Genomic DNA, 26907 nt, shown 5'->3' on the forward strand with positions numbered 1-26907 from the left:
ATTTGCGTTTTGCTGCATATTTTTGACAGCTTACTCATTTCAATGGGCTGCCAAATACAGAACGTGCAAAAAATGACAAGTGCGACTTTTAAAATAGCGACGCACCAAACCATATGGTACTACAGTACCATGGGCATTGGTGGTCAAAAACAATTAATGGCACCTGTGCCCATCTTATAGAGGGCAGCACGATCCCATGCAATGAATGAGTTTCCTCCACCACAAATGGAGTGAATGGGCCCTTATGCCCTATACACACATTTTTTTTGTTCAACCCAGCAGGACTGTTCAACAAGTGGTGTTAGTAAAGCAATCTCCCCTTCTGTACTATTGTGTTCTGACAGGGGGACTGCCCCTCTTGCCAGAACACACAGATCAGTGCTGTAAGCTATTGGCTGACAGCGCTACGTGGAAGCCGATCGGCAGACCTTTCTTGGTCATGTCAGACTGGCTGCCATACACACGGGCCAAATGTCAGCCGTTATCACCAATATTCAGCCCGTGTGTGGGGGGCTTTAGGGTGCATTCACATCTGCGAACTCACCCACTCCAATTACATGCGAGAACCCCATCTCTCATGCAGTGACAACATGAAAGTGATCGGCCCTGGACCTGCAGGTCCAAATCTACCATTACTCTATCCAAAATGAGAAAAAAAAAGGTTTGCCTTTAGTTCTACTGATTTCCTGTCTTTGGTGGAAGAACAATTCATGATTTCACACCCACTGTAGTAGTAGGAGGACAGAGTGTTGTGAATTTGATGAAGTCTCGGTCTGGGTGGAGGAGGGGTGCAGGGTCTTCAACAAAAAGGAACCAAATAGGATTGCATTATTTCCAGTGTTCACATATGGGATGCTTTGGAATACTGATATCTAGAATCTCCAATGATCATACCCCAGTGTGTATGTATACATTATATCTCCAGTGATCATCCCCAATATGTGTGTATATATTATATGTGCAGTGATTATACTCCAGTATGTGTGTGTATAAATATCTATCTCCAGTGATCATCCCCAATATGTGTGTATATATTATATGTGCAGTGGTTATACCCCAGTATGTGTGTGTATAAATATCTATCTCCAGTGATCATCCCCCAATATGTGTGTATATATTATATGTGCAGTGATTATACCCCAGTATGTGTGTGTATAAATATCTATCTCCAGTGATCATCCCCAATATGTGTGTATATATTATATGTGCAGTGGTTATACCCCAGTCTGTGTGTGTATAAATATCTATCTCCAGTGATCATCCCCAATATGTGTGTATATATTATATGTGCAGTGGTTATACCCCAGTATGTGTGTGTATAAATATCTATCTCCAGTGATTATCCCCCAATATGTGTGTATATATTATATGTGCAGTGATTATACCCCAGTATGTGTGTGTATAAATATCTATCTCCAGTGATCATTCCCCAATATGTGTGTATATATTATATGTGCAGTGGTTATACCCCAGTCTGTGTGTGTATAAATATCTATCTCCAGTGATCATCCCCAATATGTGTGTATATATTATATGTGCAGTGGTTATACCCCAGTATGTGTGTGTATAAATATCTATCTCCAGTGATTATCCCCCAATATGTGTGTATATATTATATGTGCAGTGGTTATACCCCAGTATGTGTGTGTATAAATATCTATCTCCAGTGATCATTCCCCAATATGTGTGTATATATTATATGTGCAGTGGTTATACCCCAGTATGTGTGTGTATAAATATCTATCTCCAGTGATCATTCCCCAATATGTGTGTATATATTATATGTATATATATACACACATCACAGGGGTTAGACAGAAATATGGAAACACTACATGATTTTCAGGTGTGAAAGTGACGACATGTTTCGTGTTGACAGCAGAAGTGACATTCTTTTGCTTCCGCTGTGTGATGAGACACCTAGGTGGAAAGCCTCATTTTCGTCATTCACTGCGTACGCTGCTAGTAATACGGAGTCATGTCAGAGCTTTCTGAGCTTTAGAGAGGGCAAATTGTTGGTGTCCGCTTAGATGGTGTTTCTGTGACTGAAGTTGCCAATCTGCAATGTCACAAGGTACAGTATCAAACGTTATGACGGCATATATAGTTTTTGGGAAAACGTCTAATAAGCATAAGTGGGATTGACATGGTCAACTGACCGAAAGAAACAAAAGGACATTGCGCAGGATTGTGACCCGGAACAAGAAAACAACTGCTACAAAAGTGACTGCAGAGCTCAATCTCAGTCCTCATGGGACTGAGATTGAGCTCTGCAGTCAATTTTGCAGAAGTTTTTCTTCTTCTTGGTCACAATCCTGTGCAATGGCCTTTTGTCTCTTTGATCAGCTGATCATGTCAACTGTGCTTGCGCTTATCAGAAGATGTTTTCCCAGAAACTATATGCCATCATACCATTTGATACTGTACCTCACAACACGGCAAATAAATTGGCAACTTCAGTCCCAGAGGTCCCAGTTAAGTGGACACCAACAATTTGCACTCTCTGAAGCTCAGAAAGATCTGACGTGACTCCGTATTACTAGCAGCACACGCAGTGAATGATGAAAGTGAGGCTTCCCACCTGTTGGCTAGGTGTCTCATCACACAGCGGAAGCAACAGAATGTTCCATCACTTCCACTTTCAACACAAAACGTGTCGTCACTTTTACACCTGTAAATCATGAAGTGTTTCCATATTTTTGTCTAACCCCTGTATTATTATTATGTGTAGTGATCACACGTCAGTGCAAATGAATTACATGTGCAGTGATCACACTTCAGTGCATACGCATTACATGCACAGTGATCACACTTCAGTGCATATGCATTACATGCACAGTGATCACACAGCAGCGAGTACGAATTACACATGCAGTGATTACACATCAGGGCGTACGCGTTACACGCTCAGTGATCGCACAGCCGCGCGTACACATTACACGTGCAGTGAACGCACAGCCGCGCGTACGCATTACACGTGCAGTGAACGCACAGCCGCGCGTACGCATTACACGTGCAGTGAACGCACAGCCGCGCGTACGCATTTACACGTGCAGTGAACGCACAGCCGCGCGTACGCATTACACGCGCAGTGATCGAAAGGCCGCGCGTACGCATTACACGCGCAGTGATCGCACAGCCGCGCGTACGCATTACACGCGCAGTGATCGCACAGCTGCGCGTACGCATTACACGTGCAGTGATCTTACATCAGCAGGTACGCATTACACGCGCAGTAATCACACAGCTGCGCGTACGCATTACACGCGCAGTGATCGCACATCAGCACGTACGCATTACACGCGCAGTGATCGCACATCAGCGGTTATGCATTACACACGCAGTGATCACACATCAGGGAGTACGCGTTACACATGCAGTGATCACACAGCCGCGCGTACGAATTACACGCGCAGTGATCGCACATCAGCGGGTACGCATTACACGCGCAGTGATCGCACATCAGCGGGTACGCATTACACGCGCAGTGATCGCACATCAGCGGGTACGCATTACACGCGCAGTGATCGCACATCAGCGGGTACGCATTACACGCGCAGTGATCGCACATCAGCGGGTACGCATTACACGCGCAGTGATCGCACATCAGCGGGTACGCATTACACGCGCAGTGATCGCACATCAGCGGGTACGCATTACACGCGCAGTGATCGCACATCAGCGGGTACGCATTACACGCGCAGTGATCGCACATCAGCGGGTACGCATTACACGCGCAGTGATCGCACATCAGCGGGTACGCATTACACGCGCAGTGATCGCACATCATCGCGAACGCATTACACGCGCAGTGATCGCACATCAGTGCGTATGCATTACACGCGCAGTGATCGCACATCAGTGCGTATGCATTACACGCGCAGTGACCGCACATCAGTGCGTATGCATTACACGCGCAGTGATCACAAATCAGTGCGTATGCATTACACGCGCAGTGACCACACATCAGTGCGTATGCATTACACGCGCAGTGATCACACATCAGCTTGTACGAATTACATGTGCAGTGATCATACATCCTATGTCCCCCCCACTGGGGGGCAGTGATCATATAGTAACCACTGACAGACACCAGGGTGTAGATGCCAGGCTCTCCCCATTCATTACCTGTATGATCTGTCCTGACTGCTCCTCTCTATGGTGTTTCCTCCACCAGCATAGCCCACGTGAATACAGCTGCCTGCTGTCTACCACCCTCACCGATCAGCTGACTGAAGCACACCGCAGGGTACAAGTGGCTCCGCCCACTGCATGCTTTTTAAAGGCAATGGGCGGGGCCTCGCTTAAAGAGACCGGCTTGTTCCTGAGAAGCCTTACTCCATATGAAAATACTAGAGAAGGGGTGACGGTTCAGTGACACCGGGGATGATCAGATCACACAGACTATGGTTCTTTTACCTATTAGAGCATAAGTTAGATTCGTCACACTGAGAAGCTAATAAAAGGTTCCGCCCTCACAGGTATCAGCTGACTACCGACTGCACGTGATCGCCGCCTGCTGTCACATGACGAGAGAGATGGCTGCCCGCTGGCTGCTTCTGCTGGTCTTGGTTCCCTCGGCCGTGAGGGCGCAGAGCTCGGAGGTGTCCGTCATCCTGAACTCGCAGACTGGGAACCTCAGCACCGTACCGGGGAGGAAGGGGGAAGCCGTGGCCTGGGCTGTGTTTAAGGACACCATCGAGGAGAACGGGTGAGAGATCCAGGCTGTCCGAAGGAGTAAGAGAGGGTGATACCAGGAGGAGGTGGGAGCTCAGGGCACAGGTGACACCAGAAGGAGCTGCCATAGTTTGCCAGGGCTCTCCAAACTTTCTAAACAAAGGGCCAGATTACTGTCCTTCAGAGTTTAGAGGGGTCAGACTGTGAATGGTGCCCCACCGTTGGTGTTGGCGGGAGGACTGGTGCCCCATCGTTGGTGGACTGGTGCCCCATCGTTGGTGTTGGCGGGAGGAATAGTGCCCCATCATTTGTGTGTGCCCCATCGTTGGAGGAATAGTGCCCTATCGGAGGCATAGTGCCCCATCGTTGGTGTTGGTGGGAGGCATAGTGCCCCAACCTTGGTGTTGGCTGGAGGAATAGTGCCCCATCAGAGTAGTGCCCCATCGTTGGTGTTGGCGGGAGGAATAGTGCCCCATCGTTGGTGTTGGCGGGAGGAATAGTGCCCCATCGTTGGTGTTGGCGGGAGGAATAGTGCCCCATCGCGGGAGGAATAGTGCCCCATCGTTGGTGTGTGCCCCATCATTGGAGGAATAGTGCCCCATCAGAGGAGTAGTGCCCCATCGTTGGTGTCGGCGGGAGGAATAGTGCCCCATCATCGGCTGGGGGGGACTAATGCCCCATCATTGGTGTCGGTGGGAAGACTAGTGCCCCATTGTTGATCTACGAGATGTGGAGGCCTACTAGATATGGTGATGGCAGGAGGAGGAGCTCATAATTCAGGTGATACCATGAAGGAATAGAACTCCTGTAGTTTGCAATACCAGGAAGAGTAACAGATCCTGTAGTTTAGGTGATACCTAGACGGTATGGTGCTTTCATAGTTTAAAGAGGAGTTCCAGGCTCCCCCCAAAAAATTATACAAATCCTATAGCTGCGGACTTTTAATGTAAGGACACTTAACTTGTCCAGGGATCCAGCGCCATCATCACCCAGGCTAGTTCTTCACTCATCATCACTGAATGTGGAGAGTATGTCTGCTAAAGATTTAACAGCTCAAAAACAATGTTTATTTTTGACAGTTTAAAGATGACAATTGTAAATGACAGTTCATTTTTGACTGTGGCAAAAAAAAAGACAGCTACATGATACAGATTTGTCTGCAAATACATTCATATTTTATTTTGCTTTTCATTATATTCTATGGTCATTCCCTTCTGTCATCCTCCTTTCTCTTTCCATAAAAAGCAATGATAATCCATCCATCTAAGTTTAAATATCACCACTGAATGTGGAGAGTATGCCTGCTAACATTTTTTTTTTCTTATATACCTAATGGTTTTGCCTCCAAGTCTTGCTTCTTATACTCTGTGGGCATATTCACCCTTGTCTTTCCATACAAAACAACGATAACCCCTCTTAGTCTCAATTTTAAACATCACCACTGAACGTGGAGAGTATGTCTGCTAAGGATTTATTTGGCATGTTGAATGGTTCTGACTCCAGGTCACATCTTGGTTCCCATTATACTCTATGGGCATTCTCTTTTGTCATTCCATAGAAAACCGCTATAATCCCAAATTTATTTTAATTTTACAATCTGCTACTCTTCTTGGATAACACTTGTGGGATAGGTGAAATTTCTATGTTTTTCATATTTGTCTGCAAATTAGATTTATATTTTGCTTCCCATTATATTCTATGAGCATTCCTTTCTGTCATTCACTTTTGTCATTCCATATAAAGCATTAATAATCTCAATTTTTAACATCCACATTTTAACATGTGGACAGTATGTCGAAGTATTTACAGTATGTGATATGTGTAATGGTTCTGACTTCATTACTCTCTATGGGCATTCCCTTCTGTTCCATGGGCATTCCACTGCCCTGTTAAAGTCTACAGGAATTCATTTCTGTCATTCCGATTAGTATGTCTCGTTTTAAGTGATACAAGGATGAGTAGGTGCCCCCATAGTTTAAATGGTACCAGGAGGAGGTGGAGCTCCCGTAGTTTAGGCGATACCAGGAGGAGGTGAAGCTCCCGTAGTTTATGCGATACCAGGAGGAGGTGAAGCTCCCGTAGTTTATGCGATACCAGGAGGAGGTGAAGCTCCCGTAGTTTAGGCGATACCAGGAGGAGGTGAAGCTCCCGTAGTTTAGGCGATACCAGGAGGAGGTGAAGCTCCCGTAGTTTAGGCGATACCAGGAGGAGGTGGAGCTCCCGTAGTTTAGGCGATACCAGGAGGAGGTGAAGCTCCCGTAGTTTAGGCGATACCAGGAGGAGGTGAAGCTCCCGTAGTTTAGGCGATACCAGGAGGAGGTGAAGCTCCCGTAGTTTAGGCGATACCAGGAGGAGGTGAAGCTCCCGTAGTTTAGGCGATACCAGGAGGAGGTGGAGCTCCCGTAGTTTAGGCGATACCAGGAGGAGGTGGAGCTCCCGTAGTTTAGGCGATACCAGGAGGAGGTGGAGCTCCCGTAGTTTAGGCGATACCAGGAGGAGGTGGAGCTCCCGTAGTTTAGGCGATACCAGGAGGAGGTGGAGCTCCCGTAGTTTAGGCGATACCAGGAGGAGGTGGAGCTCCCGTAGTTTAGGCGATACCAGGAGGAGGTGGAGCTCCCGTAGTTTAGGCGATACCAGGAGGAGGTGCAGCTCCGACAGCTTAAAGTGGCTGTAAACCCTTGCATATACTCAGTGAAGTGACTGGCCTCAGGCAATACACAGGCAACAAATCCTCCTACATAAGTTTTACCTGTTTATCTGCAGTCTTCTCTTCGTACATTGAAAGTGCAGAATTTACACAGGATCCCTGAAGCAGGGGTTGGGGAGCTGAAATTACACTCTGCAAAGCTCAGTGAGGAGAGATCTGAGAGCTGGTTGGAGGGTAGTGGCACACCCCCTCCACACAGCTCACAGGAACAGAGTTGAGGCTGTAAATCACAGGCTGTGCTCGGGAAGTCCATCCCCTGGCACCTTTTTTTCCTTCTTGGTGTCAGGAAAAATTTCTAGTAGTGACTACTACACATAAAGGGATATGCTTTGTTCTTCTGTCATGTCTGAGGTTTAAAACCACTTTAAGTGATACCATGAGGAGATGGATCTCCCACAGTTTTAAGAAGTGATGCCAGGTCAAGTAGGCTCTTTCATAGTTTAAAGTGGAACATTACCCATAACCGCATGATAAAAATAATTTTCTTTAACAAGGGACATACATTCCACATGAATAATTATTCTGCCAAAATTAGTGTGTGCTGTAAATTGCCTCCAGCATTCTTCCTGTTTCTTTTTCCTGTAGGCTGCCATTTTACTGAAGACCAGAGCCCCTCAGCAGCAGTAAATCTTTAGGCTGTCAGCAGATCGGCCTCTACATTTTCAGCACAGTGCCATAAAATAGAGAGCAACTGAGCATATACAGAGCAGGGGGAGACAGTGTATTACAGGATTTTAAACCGTATAGACACTTATTTTTAATGTTTTACATAGATATACCTACAAAAGGCGTCAGCCTGAAGTGATCTAGCAGGACTTAATTTTCTGACTAAAGTTCCTCTTTAGGTTTTATACCAGGAGAAGTAGGGGGTCTTGTTAATACCAGGAGGAAGTGGCGCTCCCTTGATTTAAGTGATGTCAGGACAAAATGGTGCTCCCTTAGTTGTGATACCAGGTTTCACTGATGTTTGATCTTTTGGTTTTTACCCTGAAATTTGTATCATTGGTTTTAGCAATACACCCACCATTATATAATAATGTTTCTTTAAGAATATAAATATGATAAAAATGAATATTCTAAAGAAAATGTATGTTTGACAAGTCGTGTGTGTATATAGAAATGGATTGCCTCCATATGAAAAAACAAGTTGCTTGTTTGTCATCACTTCCTTCACTAAGGGCTCAATTCCTCATTTCAGGACAAAATGTGGAACTATTCAGTTTACAGCTTTATGCCATGGTGCCCTCTCCAGTCGGTAAAACAGTCCAGTGCTTTAACCCCTTCCCACCCACCCCCCGTGTCCCTTTAAACACTTTGGAATGCCCTGGGAGTGGGAAGGATCAGTGGTCATGTGACTGTCAGTGGTCACATGATTGGAAACTGGTCTTGCTGGCTACTGTTCTGTAGCAGACTGCGAGCTGTCTGCAACAGCTCAATGTTTGTGAGTGTGCTCTCAGGTTGCAAAAAAACAGCCACCGAGCGACGCATATGTGTGGTATGTGGGCAATGATGCCAGCCCTTTTGCTGTCGCACGTGTGTTGAGTTGTCATAACAGGGTTAAAATGTCACTACACAGGCTGTGTAACCAATGTGAACGATGGTGAATGCTTATTGGTAGCACTGGCCATATGGCTGCTCTGACCAATGAGAGAATTCTTTTGAGGCTTCTTTTCTTCCTGGAGCAAAGCAGAGATACTTGTTGGTCAGTGTGGTCAAATGATCTGGGCTGACCAGTGAGCACTCCCTTTATGCTGTGTAGTGATGTTTTAAAGGGCCGTGCAATTATATCAGCTGCGGAGGGTGGTGGAAAATGAGGCGCATTTAATGTACATGCAGCGGGGTCCAGAGGGGCAGGGAGTTTGTCTTCTTTTTTTGTGAAAAGAAGAAGAAACCCTTTAAGTCAGGCATCCAGGCAACTAGTGTTTTCAGAAGGAGACTAGCAATGGCAGCCCTCATTCTGCTTCATGACGGTCGCTAAACAGGTAGCAATAGCATTTGGCGAACGCCAATTAGAAATGAACCTGTGTAATTTGAACACAAGTTGCATTTGAGGTGGAGATCAGAGGGGCAAGGCTGTTCAAGTGGAAGTAAACCCCTATTTTATATGTTTATACCTACAGGTAAGCCTTTAATAAAATTTACCTGTAAGTACTATAAAGATTTCCTAAACATGCATTGTTTAGGAGATATTTACTGTAGCAGCACCGGTGATGTCACAGGTGCATGCGCACTGCACTCTCAATGGACGGTGTGCCATGCCGCAGCTGAAACGCATGCGCGGGAGTGACGTCATCACAGCTCGGCCAGTCAATCCGGAAGGCAGACCGGGCGAAGATGGAGGCCTCAGGGAGCTGTGACAGCGCTCAGCTGGAGGGCTTCGTTCTTGGGTAAGTCTTTCATAATGTGCTAGTATCCACTATTTAAAAAAAAAAAAAAGGTGGGGCTCCCCATTCTATAATCACCTCTACTATGGCGCTGCCCCCCCCTGGAAATGATTTCAGAACATTTACAGCTACTGCATAGTAGAGCAGGCTTCTGTTGATATCCGTGTCATTTTGCAATAGACCGCTTGATACAATTCTAGAACAGGATCTCCTAATGTGTGATTAATGTCAGTTTAATGTTTCAGATTTTTATGGCAGCCCCACTCTTTTGTTGTAAAATACAAAGAAAAATGTTCTTATAATAAATGATTTTCGGAAAGTAATACTTTTCATTTGCTATTTAATAGGAAGTACTGTGTACAATGAGAGCCAATACTGTTCCTCACTTGTTCATATTGTACATGTCTTATTGATGTACTGTATATTCCAGGTGGGCTGTTCTAGAGGTGCAGACCAATGGCCAGTATAATGACAGTATTCAGGCATATGCTGCAGGGGTGGCTGAAGCTGCTGTCTCTCAGCGGGTAAGTGTTTTCTATATTTGCTGATGTGTACGCATTCCAGTGTTTTATCACAACCAGACTTTTATCGGTCACTGTTGGTTTAAGCATGGAAATCTAAGTCTCAGATATTGGCCATGTGCTGTTAAAGCTGAACTTTACTCCTTATGCTACTAGCCTTCGTAAATAAATAGGAAAGTATATTAAAGCGGAGTTCCACCCAAAAGGGCAAGTTCCATTTTAAGCCTTTTGTCCCCCACTCCCCATTAAGGATTGGCACCTTTTGGGGAGCGGGGGGTACCCGAATTTGACAGGTACCCGCTCCCACTTCCGCTGCAATTGCCTAGGTGGTCGGAAGCTGAGGTTGTCCTCACCCCTCGCTGCAGTCTTCTGGGACAAGTGATAGGTCCCAGAAGACTACGGGCCATTCACAAAGCGTAGCGCTTCTCGCGCATGCGCCGTGCACATCCCGGCTGTGAGGCCACAAGCTGTCACAGCCGGGTGCCCACACTGAAGATGCCTGCACCAAGGAAAGAAGAGTGAAGAGGTGAAACCAGCTGTGGTGAGGACACCGCTGGAACGAGGCACAGGTAAGTGGCTGTATTTTATTAGTCAGCAGCTACAGTTTTTGTAGCTGCTGACTTTTATTTATTTTTTTAGATGGAACTCTGCTTTAAGTATAAACAAATTTATTTGTTTTAACCTTTTTACTATATATATATATATATATATATATATATATATATATAATTAGTCAAAATGACGTCATACATCCCTGCAATCTTTATGGGCATTTTTTTTTTTTTTTTGTCATCTGGAGAAGGGGTGAGGGAGTTTTTCTCAGCTAAGGACACCCTCCACCTGCATGCCTGAACTAAGGGATTCCAAGATGCAGGGTTATTTGAAATGTGGCTCGAAACGTAAGGTTAGTTTTGTTTTTTTAAAGCGTACACTGGTTTAGCCATCCAGATGTGGTATTCAGTGGCTATGATCAGACAGATTTACCATATTTCAAACTGAGAAAACATCCACCATCCTGAAATGAATGGCAGTCATTCAGAGCCATTTTGGGACTACATTTTCCAAGACGTCTGGTAAATTATCAAGTGATTTTGATGAAATAATTATCAGATTGCTGCTGCAGTGTAATAAATTACCTCTGAGACTAATGTCATATTGACAGTTTGTATGACCAGCTGTAATCTAGTTTTGGGTTGACATAAACTGCAATTTATTAAGTCTAAAAGTATCTTAACAGTTTGTATTATAAAATGTATCGGCTCTGTAAGCTATGCAGCTCCGGGAGATAGATTGGCACCAGCCCTGACAGCACTGCCTGTTTTATAAACCATGCTTAGCACTGCAGAGCTGGCTGTGTGATCTGTCTGCTGGGGCTGTGTTTGCTTACAAGTAGCCACAGAAAGGTCACACAGTCAGCTCTGCATCAGTGAATGATCTTTTAAGGTTCTTGATGAACAGAACATGCTATCTGGGCTGTGTGATGTATCTGCTGGTGCATTGTGTGTTTTATTAGCAGCCGGAAGCATATTCATAATGGTATGGCAGCAGTTAGCTTAAAGAGGAGGCGAGGGCTCAGTGCAAGCTGTACATGTCCCCACAGGGTTGTCCATAAATTGGGCTTCAGACTGGGATGGAGCTACAGCCAGCATTACTAGAAGTAGATGCACTTTTGATCTGCAGCTGAACCATCAATCAAAACTGGAGAATACACCTGATCCAAAAAAGGTTTTAAATATTTAGGAAGAGTTATTTTTTTAAAACCCAACTCCAGCTAAAATGTTGTGTGGAAGGGTATAAACCTCTACCAGGCTTCTTCAGTGAAGTAAAGGGTTCTGATGGAAGTTCTTGCCCTTCAGTGTTTTTTTTGTTTTTTTTTTTCTTTTACAGTATTCCCTAAAGTAAAATAAATATAATGGTATAAATGTACCAAATGTAGAGTTTGTTTTGCTGGAAGGAGTACCAGTTTTGAAGGATAAGTTCAGCTTCATAACATGTTACACCCATATCCAGGGTGTTTCTAAATGAGCATCCCCTGCAAGCCCCTCCCAAGCCCCCATTGTCACAGCGGGCCAGGGATCTGCAGGAGCCTGAAATTGCACCCGCAATCTGCAAGGTGTGTAATGCTTTAAAGACTCCTAATAAAAAAATAAATAAAATGATAATTGCACCTTTTTGGTGTTTTTTACTTGTTAAAAGATGTGTATTTATTATTTATTTTTTTTTAATTTTTTTTTATGAAAAGATGTGAACTTATCCTTTTAAACTTTGCCACACAAGCATTTTTAGGCCTTATGCACATTGGATGTTTTTATAATGTCTCCTAGGACCGTTGGCTTTTTTTTTTTTTCTGTCGGGTTTTTTTTTTTCTGCCTCTAAATGCCCCTACATGTTAACCTATGTGTCCACACATACATAGGCTTTTAGCAGAGTTTAGTGGCAGGAGAGTTTAGAGGCCGAAAATAACCCACTACCAGTGTGTCCATGGGTAGCAGAGTTTTGGTAGAAAAATAATGCTGCTAAATGCTGCATTAAAGCTAGGCATGTTGAGCACTTCAGCATTTATTAATTTCAATAGCCAGAATAAATGAAATTCTGACCAATTAAATAAATGCCTAAATGCTGCTAAACTCTGCTAAAGTGGTTTGAAAACCACAGTTATTAACACAGATTTTCTCCTGTCAGGAGAAGCTGCATTTTTCAATAAACTGGGGTGCATGAGGCCTTAGAATAAAATGTATTGATTCAATACTACTGTGTTGCTATGCAGTTTTCAGATTAGCCAAAATAAAATGACCCTGAACTGGCCTTGAAAACACCAAAAGTAACAACAAAGCAGGGACCTGGTGGTTTGAAAGTACCTGTGTTTTCTTTCCAAACTATCACCACGAAGCCCCTTGGATTTTAATGTTTGTACATGGCCCATCAACTTTATACAAATTTAAACCCTGACCCCTCCTCGCACCTAGCCTCTAATGCAGGCCATAGATGGGTCGAAAATCGGCCGATTTGTCGGCCGAAAATAAAATCGGCCGATTTTCGGATCGTTAGTGGGCGATTTGGTCGGCCGTTTTTCGGTATTTTGGCCGTTTTTGTTTTTCGGTAAAGTTGGAAAAAAATCGGCCGGTTTTGCCGATCGGCCGATTTTCGCGGCAATTAGTGGGCAAATCGGCCGATTTTTTTTTTTTTTTTTTTTTTTTTTTTTTTTTTTTTTTTTTTTTTTTTTTTTCCGATAAAAAATCTGCGCATGAGCAGTGACCTGCAGGATGATGAAGAGGATGATGAAGAGGATGATGAAGAGGATGATGAAGAGGATGATGAAGAGGATGATGAAGAGGATGATGAAGAGGATGATGAGGAGGATGAAAATAAGAATTCCAGTCCAGCAAAAAGTATCTCTGCAGAGAGCTCCGCTATTTCTGACAGTTCTCTGACAGTTCTTTGACATTTACAGCGGTTGAAACATTGTATCTATTTGTTTCCGAATAAAAACATCTGTATCCTAAATGGAAACAAATAGATACAATGTTTCAACCGCTGTAAATGTGAAGGAACTGTCAGAAATAGCGGAGCTCTCTGCAGGGACACTTTTTGCCAGCTGTAGAAGGGATGAAAATCAGCCGTTTTTTTTTTTTTTTTTTTTTTTACCATTGATGGTAACGTCGGCCGCTTGAACGACCGAATTTTCGTTTTTTAAAAGAAAAATCTGCCGTTTTTTCTCCCCATCTATGGCCTGCATAAGTAGCTAGGCCTGAACAGTTTGGCAATATAACTGGGTGTGGTTGACAATATTCAGTCCACACAAATGCTGTGGTGTTAGTCCACAAGACTTATGCCTCATTTACATGGGTAATGAAGTGTTTATATGCATTTATAGAGCATTCTAAATACATTCTAATGGCTCATACACATTAGCATAGGCTGTACACAGCCCGGATTAGCTGTGGGTATGGACAGGTGTTTCTGATAGTGGCCAAACACATTTAAGCTCAGGATTAGTTCATCTGGAAAGCATAAAGTTTGCTTATACTTCCCAGATCATTTCTCCTGTTTTTATAAATCAAATACAAGAGGCTAGTGTAGCCTTAGTAGTACAATTCTTGCCTATCAGCAGATATTAAAGGAATATAGACAAGGTCCTGTGTACAGCCTGTATGTACATAGGATGCAGAGGGTGAAGCAGGGTCACAGGGATCAATTTAAAGAACCTCAAGGATCAATTTATTTGCACCTCAACTAGTAAGTTTGTTGTTTTTTTTTTTTTTTTTTGTTTTTTGTTTTTTGTTTTTTTAAGTTCACTTAAAAATGTAGTAAATTACTATGTGATGTGTTTTTATACAAGATGTATATTATTTTGTGGGTTAACATGAATTCTAATGTATTGGCTTATGTTATATCTACAGTTCAGATGAGTTTTACTTGCAATGAATTCAGTTGATGTAGGGGCTGGTCAGCCCTTTAATAAATTTTTCAAAGTGTACACTATAGGCATTGAGGGAAGTGAATACCTTTTAGTAACAACCAGTACTCTTACGACTTGCTTGCATTCCTCTGCAGCTAATCTACATGCACTGGATGAACACAATGTTTGGTTACTGTGGTCCTTATAAATATGAAACACCATACTGTGAACGCCTGCGAGACTATCTAGCAGCCAATCTGGCTTGGATGCAGGAACAAATGGAGGTGCATCAAGATCAGGATTACTGGCATCAAGTAAGCAATGTTAATGTTATTACATAATGACTCTTTGCGTTCCTTTTAAGTAATTTTTAGGTTTTTAGTTTAATTAGGTAAAACATTGCTGGGAGGTATGGTTTTTCTTTTCTCTATGGGTTTTTCTTTTCTCTATGGTTTTTCTTTATTGGTAGAAAAAACATTAAGGGGTTAATTTACTAAAGGCAAATGGACAGTGCACTTTTCAAGTGCAGTTGCTCCAGAGCTTGGCAAAGCTTCACTTTGCAAAGAATACCCGATCACATGCAAGGAAAATGGGGGGGGGGGGGGGGGAGAAACAGCATTTTTGCTTGCACACAATTGGATGATCGAAGTCAGCAGAGCTTCACCCCATTTACTAAGCGCAAGCATATATGGCTCAAGAAGTGTGTGTGTGTGTATATGTGTATATATAGATATATAGGTAACTTCGGCATAAAAAGATTAAGAAGCAAGACTGGTTTTGGCAAAGTTCAGATTAGGCACATGCAGGGTTAAATATTGAAAAAAAAGGGAAATGCAGAGCGCTGACCATCTAAGTGTAGATTTTATTAAAACAAAAGGTAAAATGGTATATGCACTCACAAGTAGGCCAATAAAGGTAGGAACATCATACTAACGGAGTGCTTCAAGGGATTCTTGTCAGATGGACCCAGGAGCACTGACAGTTTACCAGAGAAGCGGCCAGTTATTACAGAGTAATGATCGGAAGTTTTTGTGGATATTGCAAAGTGCTTGACAAAGAGGCAGGGCATCCTCAAAAACATAGCCACTCCCACTTCATGCTTACCGGCACATAACGTTGTTCTCCACTGGTTCCAATGCTGTCTCTTCCGGCTGGCATCAGATTTCCCCACACTGCTCCTGATCCTTCATTGCCACCAGTTGCTGTAGCTACTATATGGAGGGATACCATACTTGGCTGAAGCCTTATGGTTAGTCCTTTTATTATGCAACTTGAGTTGACATTTGATTGCTAGAGAGTGTGTCCTCTGGTCGTTTTTCTTTTGTTTTATTTTCAGTTCCAAAAATTCAGTTTTTGCCAAAAAAAAACGTTTGGGATACCTTGGGAAAAGTCCCAAAAGTTCATGGTAGTGACTTTACTGCAGCTCAACTTTGTGTGTCTGCATGCAAGTCTGAAAATAGTTCTCACCAACAGCTTTTCACAAAGGCATTTTGCATGTGACAGGTTCCTACTAGATAGTAAAAAAAACCATAGTCTTTTCGAACAACTGGATTTTATAAGGCCTGTATTTTTTGCAGGTTCGACTTGCACTGCTTCAGCTGAAAGGCCTAGAAGACAGCTACAATGAAGTTATTTCCTTTCCTTGGAAGACATTCACACTAAATCCCTTTGGGTTTTTGTAAGTATTGCAAAACTGTTATAATTATGAATTGCACTTATAATTTGTGTGCATAATGCACTATTGGGATTCCAGGAAAACCGCTACACTAGGAAATCATTTTACAGCTTAGTCCTGATAGAAATTTAGACTCACATATTGCAAGTTCCACTTTTGAAGAGGGCCCATAAGAGTGATATTGATGTTCTGGTCCCCTCTTAAAGTACTTGAGTGTTCAACTTTAATGATCCACTTAATCAAATCTAGAAGCCTAATGGAATCCAAGGAGTTTGCTGACTAACAAATTGTGGGGACTGCTTGAGAACATTCTTTCTTTTCACAAGTTTATAAATGTCCCGCTGCCTGTGTAGTGTGCCCTTGTAGACTTGTATGTGGCCTTTTGTGAACATTGGTAGTCTCTCGTGAACATGGTTAGTCTCTAAATGTGCCTCTATACAAGTCTGCGAAGGCTCACAACATTAATGCAAACGTTGCTTAAAAGGAAAGATTCAGTAAACAAGATGGCAGCTGTGCCACAGAAGAAAGTAAAAAGCTGGGATGTGGGTTTTTATTTTAGGATAATTGTGGAGAGCTGGGGAAGGTGGGTTGGTATAGGTTCTAAAGCTGAACTTTATGCAAAGTTTGAATTACATCGATTAAATACATATCAGTTATTTTACCTTCCAAAAGATTTGTATTTCTTTTCCACACTACTGGCACCATTCTGCCCCAATCTTCTGATTGAAAAACAAAGAAGCAGCAGGTGACTGATGTCCCTTTTTTACTCGCTCTGCTCTCCTCTTTTATGAGCTTTTGTAGCACTCCCCTGGTACCCTAAAGGCAGGATAATACCTCCAAAGGCAGGGAGCGAGCCAGCATTTACCCCAGGACTGAGTCCATGGCTATAATAGGGGGATCCTGAACTGAAATTGGGCGCCAGTCACGGTTTGTTTTTCTCTGAAATTTAAATGTCGAACTGAGGTGGAGGTAAAGGGAGTGAGGGTTAGGGGTCCCAGATACCACAGTAGATCACTTAGACTCTTCAGATCCAGAACAAAGTCCTGCTTTACAATGTCTTTTTAGCTGGCCTGGCAACACTGCAAGAGCGTTTTCAGATTCCAGTGTGTCCTCTAAGCAAGTCACCAGGGCCTTCTGAGAGACCAGCCTTTATTCTGATTCTCTTTTAAGGGGCCTCCCCTGGATCTTCCATCTTGGCTCAGCTTCCTCCACACCAGGCAGAACAGCCTCAGGACCATCTCGGTGTACGTAGGCTTCTGGGCCTAATCACAGAGCTCCCTCAAGGAGCACCTGCTCGGGCCTCAGCAAGAGAAGCTAGCATATGGATGTTCCCAGATATATCTAATCTATCTCTATATCCTTCCCCAGCATGCATCTGTGGCCATGAATCTCTTGGGCTAGTTGAAGGAAATATACTTATTCATATCTCAGCCTGTTTTTTGAAATTCCATACCATGGCCTGTGGTATAGGTGACAGTGAGAAATTCACAACCCAGCTGAGCTTTGGGAAAGAGCAAGTACAATCTATAGAACTAGTCTGAGCTGCCTACAGCCCAGCCAAAAACAGAATTGACCTAGTAGCCCCAATTTAGGACCATGGGCTAAAAGCATATTTCCATGGAACGCCCCTTATTTGACTCCCATTTTTCTTCTCTCTGGCAAGCCCTCCTCCCCTGCCAGTCTGAAATCTGCTTTGCATGGAATTACTGGCTTCTCTTTTGGTCAGGTTCAGGTACCTCAATTAGATTTTATTTAAAAACATATTTCCCAAACACAGAAGCTGTAAGTGTTAAAGTCTATGGCCTGGAATTTTACACCCGGCTTATTCTCAGCCACTTACTATCCATGTGCATGAGGCTTTAAAGTTAATTTATATTCATTTATTTACTTATTGTGTTAATGCGCATTATGGCAGTTTATTCATCTTAATGGGCTGCCAATACAACAGAGTGGACAAAATACATCTATGCTTTTTTGACACACAGCACCATAATGTGTACTAAAGCATTAAGGTGTGTAACAGTGTGCTGCAGTGCTGGTGTCATTTACTTACTGGTATTAAATCCAAAGCAAACATTTTAAAATATTTTTTTTTTTCTTTAAGATTCCTATTCTTTTCTGGCCAGTAAGTCTGTTTTTTAACAGAACAAGCTGTCCGGAAGATGTAGCAGTTATGGGGTTGAGCCAAACCATTTACCACTCACAAGGGTACTTACAATGGTCAGCTTTTAATTGTGTAAAATCTTTGTCCCAAAAGGAACAAAACTTGCTGTAACTGTTTAAGTGTTGGCTAGTGTGGCAGGTGTACACCCAGAGATGGACGCGGTTCAACCATTTTGGCTTCAACCTCCATCTTGGCAAAGGGGTTAACCATCCTGACAAACCTATTTCCCCCTCCTTCTCCCCCTTCCCTCTCTGTTCATACACATTGATATATGGCCTGTGTGTTAGGAGTGGCACAGGCCGCGCAGGGCACAGCATGGAGCCCAGAGCTATAAAACATTTTTGAGCTGAGTGCCTGGTTGTCTGAGGAAGCTGTGACATATAGCACCTCGTAAAAGCTAATGCTAGCCTTACCAGGAGTTCAAAGAGATTCCAGCTAAGCACAGCCCAGATAGCACTTTTAAAATCCATTTTTCCCCTATGTCTCATATCTTGGAATATGAGGGACTTGCATAAAAACCAGGCATATCTTCAGATTGGCCTAGAGGAGACGAACAGTTTGATAGGTCACTCTCCTTGGCTGGAATACATAGGAAAGCAGAAAAGTAGATCTCGTGAACCATTCAGTGTAGACTTTCATATTTCATGTCTAATCAATCCTCAGATGTGTCTGCATAATAATCTACCTGCGGGTGGAATGTCACTTGTGCATAGGAAAAGTTATGAGCCAAAATATGAACTATAAGATTCTGGCTCTAGTTTAGGTCTACGCCCAGACCTTCCCACCCTAAACAGGGTATTGGCCCTTGACTTCAGAGGCACAGTGCTGGGGAACTGTCAGGCCTAAGAGAGTAAGTTGAAGAATTCTCCCATTTAACATCAGAACCAACCTGGGAGACCGCCCTTTCGCTCTGAAACTTGATCTGCTAACCCAGGACTTTGGCAAGTACTTTAACCTTCTAACGCCTCTCTATCTCTTTGCTGTGCGGTTGTTCTCTGAGTATATGTGTGAATATATATATATATATATATATATATATATATATATATATATATAATATGTATGTGTTGCATCTTTTTCTGTAAATATTTTTATTGCACCCTTTTGACCTTTTAATAATCTTTCCTTCTGAAAGTGTTGAACTGTTTCTATAGCTCTTTATTGCAATTTACGAATTCCTGCCTCTAAAAAGAGCGCTACTCTGTTTAACCCTCTGTATATCCGGCCTGCGGTGACCATGTTATGCAGATGATCATCTCAACCATTATAGTGTTATTGCTGATATTGCCAAGTTTCCTCTTTCTCTGTACAAAAAGGAGGTGGTGGCAGTGTGAAGGGTTAATTGCGTAATTAACCTGACCCAGTAACAATCGCTTCCAGGCTGCCGGTACATAGATTGTGGTCCAATTTGCTGGAAAAGCGTTGTGCAGGGTGCAGCAGGGCGTGGCATTGTTACGCACGTGACACCGCGGTTTTAGATTGGCCAGTCCTTCCGTTACAAGTTTGGTGAGAAGGTCAGGGGTCTCGCGTTCGTCACAGCTAGAGCTCAGCTTTAACTTGTACTATCAGAATTTCAGTACATACACTGAACTTTAAGAGTACCCTCACTCCATTCCCACCCCCCCCTCAAAATTGACAATGCTTCTGTCCAAATATGTTTTTGTGCGCATTCATCTAGGAGGTGTATTACTGGCCAGATCACCAGGTGAAAACAAAAGGGGGGATAACACTGTAAAAACGAATACAGCCATCACATCTAATGGCTGGTAAGCTGCAGTATGTTACATTTGTGGTTTTGGGTTTAATACTGCTTTGTTCTTGCTACTGTTTATAAAGTCTAACATGGTCAAAGTGAATATAATGCTTCTGACTTTTTTTTTTAATCATTCAAATAACAAACTTACCTACTCTGAGCAGCAATGGTTTTACACAGAGCAGCCCCAATCTTCCTCTTCAGGAATGGCCAATGGCTTCCACTGCTAATGATTTGCTCTTTGAAATAAGACAGAGCAGAGCCTTAGCTCTTCTGCACATCCAGGGATTGCGATAGACCTTAGGTAAGCATGGGGGGGGGGGGGGGGGGAGAAGGTTATTCACCATAACACATAGAATGCATAAAGGTAAAAAAAATAAGGCTTTAGAACCACTTTAATTACTCACATATCTGTCATGTCAATAAGCAGAATTGCAGTGGATATAAAAAGTCTACACACCCCTGTTAACATGTCAGGTTCCTGGGGTGTAAAAAAAACAAACAAATGAGACAAAGAAATCATTTCAGAACTTTTTTCCACCTTTTAATGTAACCTATAAACTGTACAACTCAGTTGAACAACAAACTGAAATCTTTTAGGTGGAGGAAAGTAAAAATAAAAAACTAAAATATGGTTGCAGAAGTGTGCACACCCTTAAACTAATACTTTGTTGAAGCACCTTTTTGATTTTATTCCAGCACTCAGTATTTTTGGGTATGAGTCTGTCAGCATGGCACATCTTGACTTGGCAATATTTGCCCACTCTTCCCTGCAAAACACTCCAAATCAGATCACCTCAGATTTTCGATCGGATTCAGGTCTAAGCTCTGGCTGGGCCATTCCAAAACTTAAATCTTCTAATGAAGCCATTCCTTTGTTGATTTGGATGTATGCTTTGGGTCGTTGTCATGCTGAACGATGAAGTTCCTCTTCATGTTCAACTTTTTAGCAGAAGCCTGAAGGATTTGTGCCAGTATTGACTGGTATTTGGAACTGTTCATAAATTTCTCTCCCTTGACTAAGGCCCCAGTTCCAGCTGAAGAAAAACCGCCCCAAAGCATGATGCTGCCACCACCATGCTTCACTGTGGGTATGGTGTTCTTTTGGTGATGTGCAGTGTTGTTTTTGTGCCAAACATATCTTTTGGAATTATGGCCAAAAAGTTCAGCCTTGGTTTCATCAGACCATAACACATTTTCTCACATGCTTTTGGGAGACTTTAGATGTGTTTTTGTTTCTTCGTAAGAAAAGGCTTCCATCTTGCCACTCTAACCCATAGCCTAGACATATGTAGAATACAGGAGATTGTTGTCACATGTACCACACAGCCAGTACTTGTCAGATGTTCCTACAGTTCCTTTAGTGTTGCTGTAGGCCTCTTGGCAGCCTCCCAGACCAGTTTTCTTCTCGTCTTTTCATCAATTTTGGAGTGACTTCCAGTTCTTGGTAATGTCACTGTTGCTCCATAGTTTCTCCACTTGATGACTGTCTTCACTCTGTTCCAATGTATATCTAATGCCTTGGAAATTCTTTTGTACCCATCTCCTGACTGATACCTTTTAACAATGAGATCCCTCTAATGCTTTGGTTGCCCTCTGCAGACCCTGGCTTTTGCTGTAGGATGCAACTAAGAAAATGTCAGGAAAGACCTACTAGAACAGCTAAACTTTATTTGGGGTTAATGAGAGGCACTTTGAATGATGGCAGAGGTGTACTGACTCCTATTTAACATGATTTTGAATGTGATTGCTTAATTCTGAACACCGCTACATCCCCAGTTATAAGAGTGTGCACACTTGTACGACCACATTTATTTTAGTTTTTTATTTTTACTTTCCTCAACCTAAAAGATTTCAGTTTGTTTTTCAACTGAGTTGTACAGTTTATAGGTTACATTATAAAGGTGGAAAAAGTTCTGAAATTATGTATCTTTGTCTCATATTTTTACATCACAGAAACCTGACCTTTTAACAGTGGTGTGTAGACTTTTTATATCCACTGTATTTACCATAACAAGGTTTGTTCATATAAATCAGAAATGAATCGCACCCTGACATGGTTTGAATAGGAAAGGACAGAGTTAACCCTGTAGGATGTTTAACTGTGCTTCTTTTTGAGAGATTTCTCCTCTGTGTTTTTTTTTCCTTGGTGTCCATGGTTCTCCAAAATGGGGAAGTGAGAAAAATTGCAAAAGATACATGGATAGTAGTTTTGTTTTTTTTCTTCTCTCCCTCTCTGCTATTGGACAGGCTTTTTCAACTTGGTGGAGACCTAGAAGATTTGGAAGCTGCTCTGAATAAGTCTGATGCTAAGAAACCGCTAGGCTCAGGATCTTGCTCAGCACTCATCAAACTTCTACCTGGCAATAAGGAGCTTCTGGTGTCTCATGTCACCTGGAATACCTACCAGTCCATGTTGCGGATAATCAAGAAATATACTCTTCCCTTTCATAGATCTCCAAATGGTGAGGGTTGATGATTTTCTTCTGCATTGAAAGGTGTATTTTTTTTTTTTTTTTTATTCTGTATGGACTGTAAAGGAGTGCAGTGATAAACTAGTTTACCCTTGTGCTTTTAACAGTAATGTATATGGAATGTTTGTTTTGACCAAATCATTTATTTTGTGTTCTTAGGGGGCCCTGTGGTACCAGGATCGGTGCAGACATTCTCATCGTACCCAGGCGCTATCTTCTCTGGTGATGATTTCTACATTATAAGCAGTGGTCTAGTGAGTAATAAAGATCCATGTTTATACAAAATTTATAGTAAAAATTTGTTTGATAGTATTAATTTGACTGACATGCAAGCCCTGTATTAGACCTAACACAGATTTCAGTTCTCCCTGCTGGTTATAGGGAACCTGAAAAAAAAAAAGCTTCCCTGAGTGCAGACAATTGATGTTAGTTTCGACACGGCTAGTCAAATGAGGCCTCCTGCAAAATCTATCGGAATACATTGAAACCAGTGGATAATCATGATGGGAACTTGAATGCCCAGTATATTAGGTCAGACTTGGAATCCCATATATTTCAAATGAGAATTCTAGCTAAAATGTAAATAGTCCTACTAATGTCCCCTCCCTCCTAACACCTATGCTGACTATTTTCAGTTGGCTCTGGTCCAATCAGTGGCAGCTGAAGGGGAGAGGAGGGAACGGTAAACAACGGCTGGTAAATCCAGGAGTGGTAGTATCACCCATAGCCTCCGATGTCCCAGCCATTGCCAGCACTCCCTCCTCTTTTGCAGCTGGAGCTAGATCACATGATCAGACCTGAGATTGTAAATTGTGTATACTTCTCTTCCCCCCCCCCCCCCTTTTCTTCCTTTTTTTTTTTATATTTATGTACAGGTTGATTAGCATAGATGTCAGAAGGCTGGTAGCAGGGAAGAGAAGACCAGTTGGGTTTAGGCTGGAATTCTACTTTAATCTTACTGCTAATCTTTTCATTTCAGCAGCTAGCCCAGCACTGATTTCTACAACAGACAAATATTGTGTTTTCTTCATATGATCACCGCCTCAAATTGAGAGAAGGCCCTATCATACCTCTGCAATGTTTCTGTTCAAAGTGGTAGAGTGCGGTACCTTTTTCACCATAGACCGAAGCATTGATGCAGCAGGTTTTATTACAGGCTTGTTTATCATCCTAGGCCATAAGATTGGCTGATGGAGGCTGAGTGAAAGTGATACTTCAAGAAACTTTATAAGCAAACATTATAGAGGGCCCATGGAATTTGTGAATTGTCCTTGAGCAGCAGAAGCGTTACTTCCAGATAGGAGCATCTTTGAAGGTGAACTTTGCTAGTTAACACACAGGAAATCCTTCTCATCCATATAGAAAAGCTATCTATTTTACACCCCAGTGAGAGAAGACCTGTCTATAGAAATGAAAAGTATTTTTTCTCTGGGTGTGCAGAAAAAACCCAATCACTGGGTAGAGAGTTTGCGGTAATGGCTGTGTGGCTCCCTATGAGCCTCAGGGTGGATCTTTGTGTAATGTGGACGGGTGAATAGAAGTCTTTGCAGAACAGTGCTGAGCAGGGGTGAGTTGGGTTAATTTTAAAGGATAATTTATACATAAATCTTTTACCATTTTTTAAAGCTGAATTTCAGGCAAGCGGCTACATAAACCGATGTGTGAACAAAATGTGTGTATATATGGGGGATGTGTTGCCTGTCAAATTTTGCTTTTCTCTCCCTCTAGTTTAGGATTTAGATAGCTCTGTTAAACAGCACAGTCCTGTCTGGCGGGGCAGAAAACTTTAGTTTTTCTGTGCTGTAGTTCAGTAATACAGGTCGTCTTCTCCAGGCTGTGACTGGTCAGTTAAAGGAGAAGCAGCAAATTGAGCTCTCCTCGCTATCACTGTTCCCTCTCCTCCGGTTGACATGGACCTTGCACTGCAGCACAACTGATTGGCTCCTTGTGCTGTTTCTCCTTCCCCCAGTCTCACCTTTGCTCTTTGTGGACTGTAATGCCATACCAATACTAATAGTCAGGTACTTGCATGTGTATATACAGTGAACATTTACAAACCTGCATCAATTTTTTTGTGTTTTTTTTTGTTTTTTTTTTATATAGATCTCTTTTGTAATTCAACTTTAAAGTAAACCCGTCAAAAGCGCATATGTTAACACTACCTATATCTAAATCGACAAACTCTAGAAAATAATTGGGGAAGATGTATACAGAGATTGTAATATTTACTTATTTTTTATCGCTCTTGTTGTTGTTTGCAGGTTAGCCTGGAGACAACCATTGGCAATAGTAATCCAGATCTGTGGAAGTATATCACTCCAAAAAATTCTGTTCTGGAGTGGCTACGGAATATTGTAGCAAACAGGCTAGCAACAGGAGGACAAGAGTGGGCTGATGTTTTCACCAGGTTTAATAGTGGAACGTAAGTAGACAAGTATATTTAAAGAGCAGCTACCAACAATATAGTAAAATGGCACCTACCAACAAATTGACACTTTATAGTAGGGTCAGCAACCAGTAGATCGTGCTCTACCAGTAGATCTTGGCCAGGTGACTGTTAGATCACGGTCTGGGCTTGCTGATACTCCATCCAAAAGCATCAGAGTGCAGTGCAGAGGAACTACTTGTAAAGTTGGAGCTTTAGTAGGGAGCAAGAGCTGCATAAGTTGAGGTCTCCTCTGTAGTGTTGGCTGCTACGCCCTGACGTGGTGGGTGTAGCACCTGCCAAGCATGACCCATTCAAGTGAATGAGGCTGCTCTGCAATTTCCCTGCAACCTTGTGCAGTACAGGAAACAGTGTGTTGCATTAAACCCTTGGACCTGCAGAAGCATGCACTTGCAGGGCACTTGCAGAGTGGCCCATTTACTTGAATGGGTCTTGGTTGATAGGCAGTAGCGCCCACCAAAAGCAACAGGGGGTGTAATTCCTGCTGCAGCATGTGGACAACTTTTGGCTGCTCCCTCAGCAGCTAAAGGGAGTAGGGACTGGGGGAGGGGTGGTTGTGATTCAACCGCAGGGTTTTACCACCCCACAACTTTACATGTGATCAAGCCCTTGGGTGCTGCTGCCGATTTTACAACTAAGAGCTCATTCACATGTGCAGTAGGCACTGCAGCTCCTCTGCAAAGCGATTCCTGTGCGTTTGATAGGTGGTAAGAAGGTGATATGTTGCCTCCTCATCACCTGATTTAAACCCATGATTGCTTTGCAATGCACACAATTGTGACACGGTAGTATGGTAATTAGTGGTTTAAATTAGGTGTAAGGAGGCAACACTGTGCCCAGTGATCTTTTGACTTCTCCCATGTTGTTCAGGTATATCTCCACCTCTTTAAGGTTGCTTTCCCCTGCTTTATAGTCTCACAGCAGATCCAGCACTGCCAAGGCTTTCACCTGCCCAAAACCTTGCATCAGATAGATGAACCCTTTCCCTACCTGAGTGCACAAACTAAATGAGAACAGCTTACATTTGCCTTTTTTCATTTTTTGGTTTTAATTTTTTTGTTTACTTTTCTTATTTAGCTTTGCTGCTTTTATCAGGCTGAAATCGTTTGTGCATGTGCAGAAAGATGCAAAAAAAAAAAAAAAACTGGCTGTATCATAGGGTTTTATGGGATCAAGGATCAGTTATCTAAACCTGATGCATTGCTATTTACAATTTCTAGGCTAGTGGTAGGTTCTCTTTAATTAGAGGACGGATCAGTTTCTTGCTTTTTGCTCAATACATTCTGCTTTGATCTTTACCGCACCTCTTGGGTAGTGAGTTTGAGTAAAGAGAACCTGTTTCTAAAAGTTGCAAAGCAAGAAAATTTTCAGTTATGCGTGTTCTGTGGTTTTATGTCAAGTGTGGAGTAAATCGCTGGACAAACAGTCAGATAATTGTTCACCCAGAATTGCGCTTTAAATAGTTCTAAGTACAAGGGACATGGGCGTTTTTTTTTTTTTTTTTACTTGAATCTTGGTGTACTTTGTGTATTTATTCCAGATCTATGCAATAATCCAGTGTAAAGCTTTGCCTCTATCTAGGAGCTTCCTGTATGAAGACCATTCATTGCTGCTCTCTCTCCTTTTGCAGGGTCACTGGTCTTGTATTGCCACCTCCTCTCCATTTTTTTTTTTTCTGCATCTAAATATGAATGATATAGTGGCTAC

At 42.6% G+C, this 26907-nt stretch overlaps 2 protein-coding genes across 2 annotated transcripts in view; one reads left to right on the forward strand and one right to left on the reverse strand.

Moving 5' to 3' along the window:
* SLC8B1 (solute carrier family 8 member B1) overlaps nt 1-4236 on the reverse strand; it is an 81393-nt gene extending 77157 nt beyond the window's left edge. The window contains exon 1 of the mRNA XM_089691220.1: nt 4129-4236. The gene's annotated coding sequence lies outside the window, so the exon portion shown is untranslated. The remainder of the gene's footprint in view (nt 1-4128) is intronic.
* A 170-nt stretch (nt 4237-4406) lies between these two features.
* PLBD2 (phospholipase B domain containing 2) overlaps nt 4407-26907 on the forward strand; it is a 31788-nt gene continuing 9287 nt past the window's right edge. Inside the window, exons 1-7 of the mRNA XM_089691222.1 lie at nt 4407-4711; nt 10199-10292; nt 14844-15002; nt 16266-16366; nt 22531-22745; nt 22914-23008; nt 25016-25176. Of these exons, the coding sequence (XP_089547348.1) occupies nt 4527-4711; nt 10199-10292; nt 14844-15002; nt 16266-16366; nt 22531-22745; nt 22914-23008; nt 25016-25176 (1010 nt within the window). The 5' untranslated portion in view covers nt 4407-4526. The remainder of the gene's footprint in view (nt 4712-10198; nt 10293-14843; nt 15003-16265; nt 16367-22530; nt 22746-22913; nt 23009-25015; nt 25177-26907) is intronic.

This window comes from Staurois parvus, unplaced genomic scaffold (assembly GCF_062004578.1).
Source record: "Staurois parvus isolate SC_StPar_1 unplaced genomic scaffold, SC_StPar_1.0 ptg000556l, whole genome shotgun sequence".
Classification (NCBI taxonomy): domain Eukaryota; kingdom Metazoa; phylum Chordata; class Amphibia; order Anura; family Ranidae; genus Staurois; species Staurois parvus.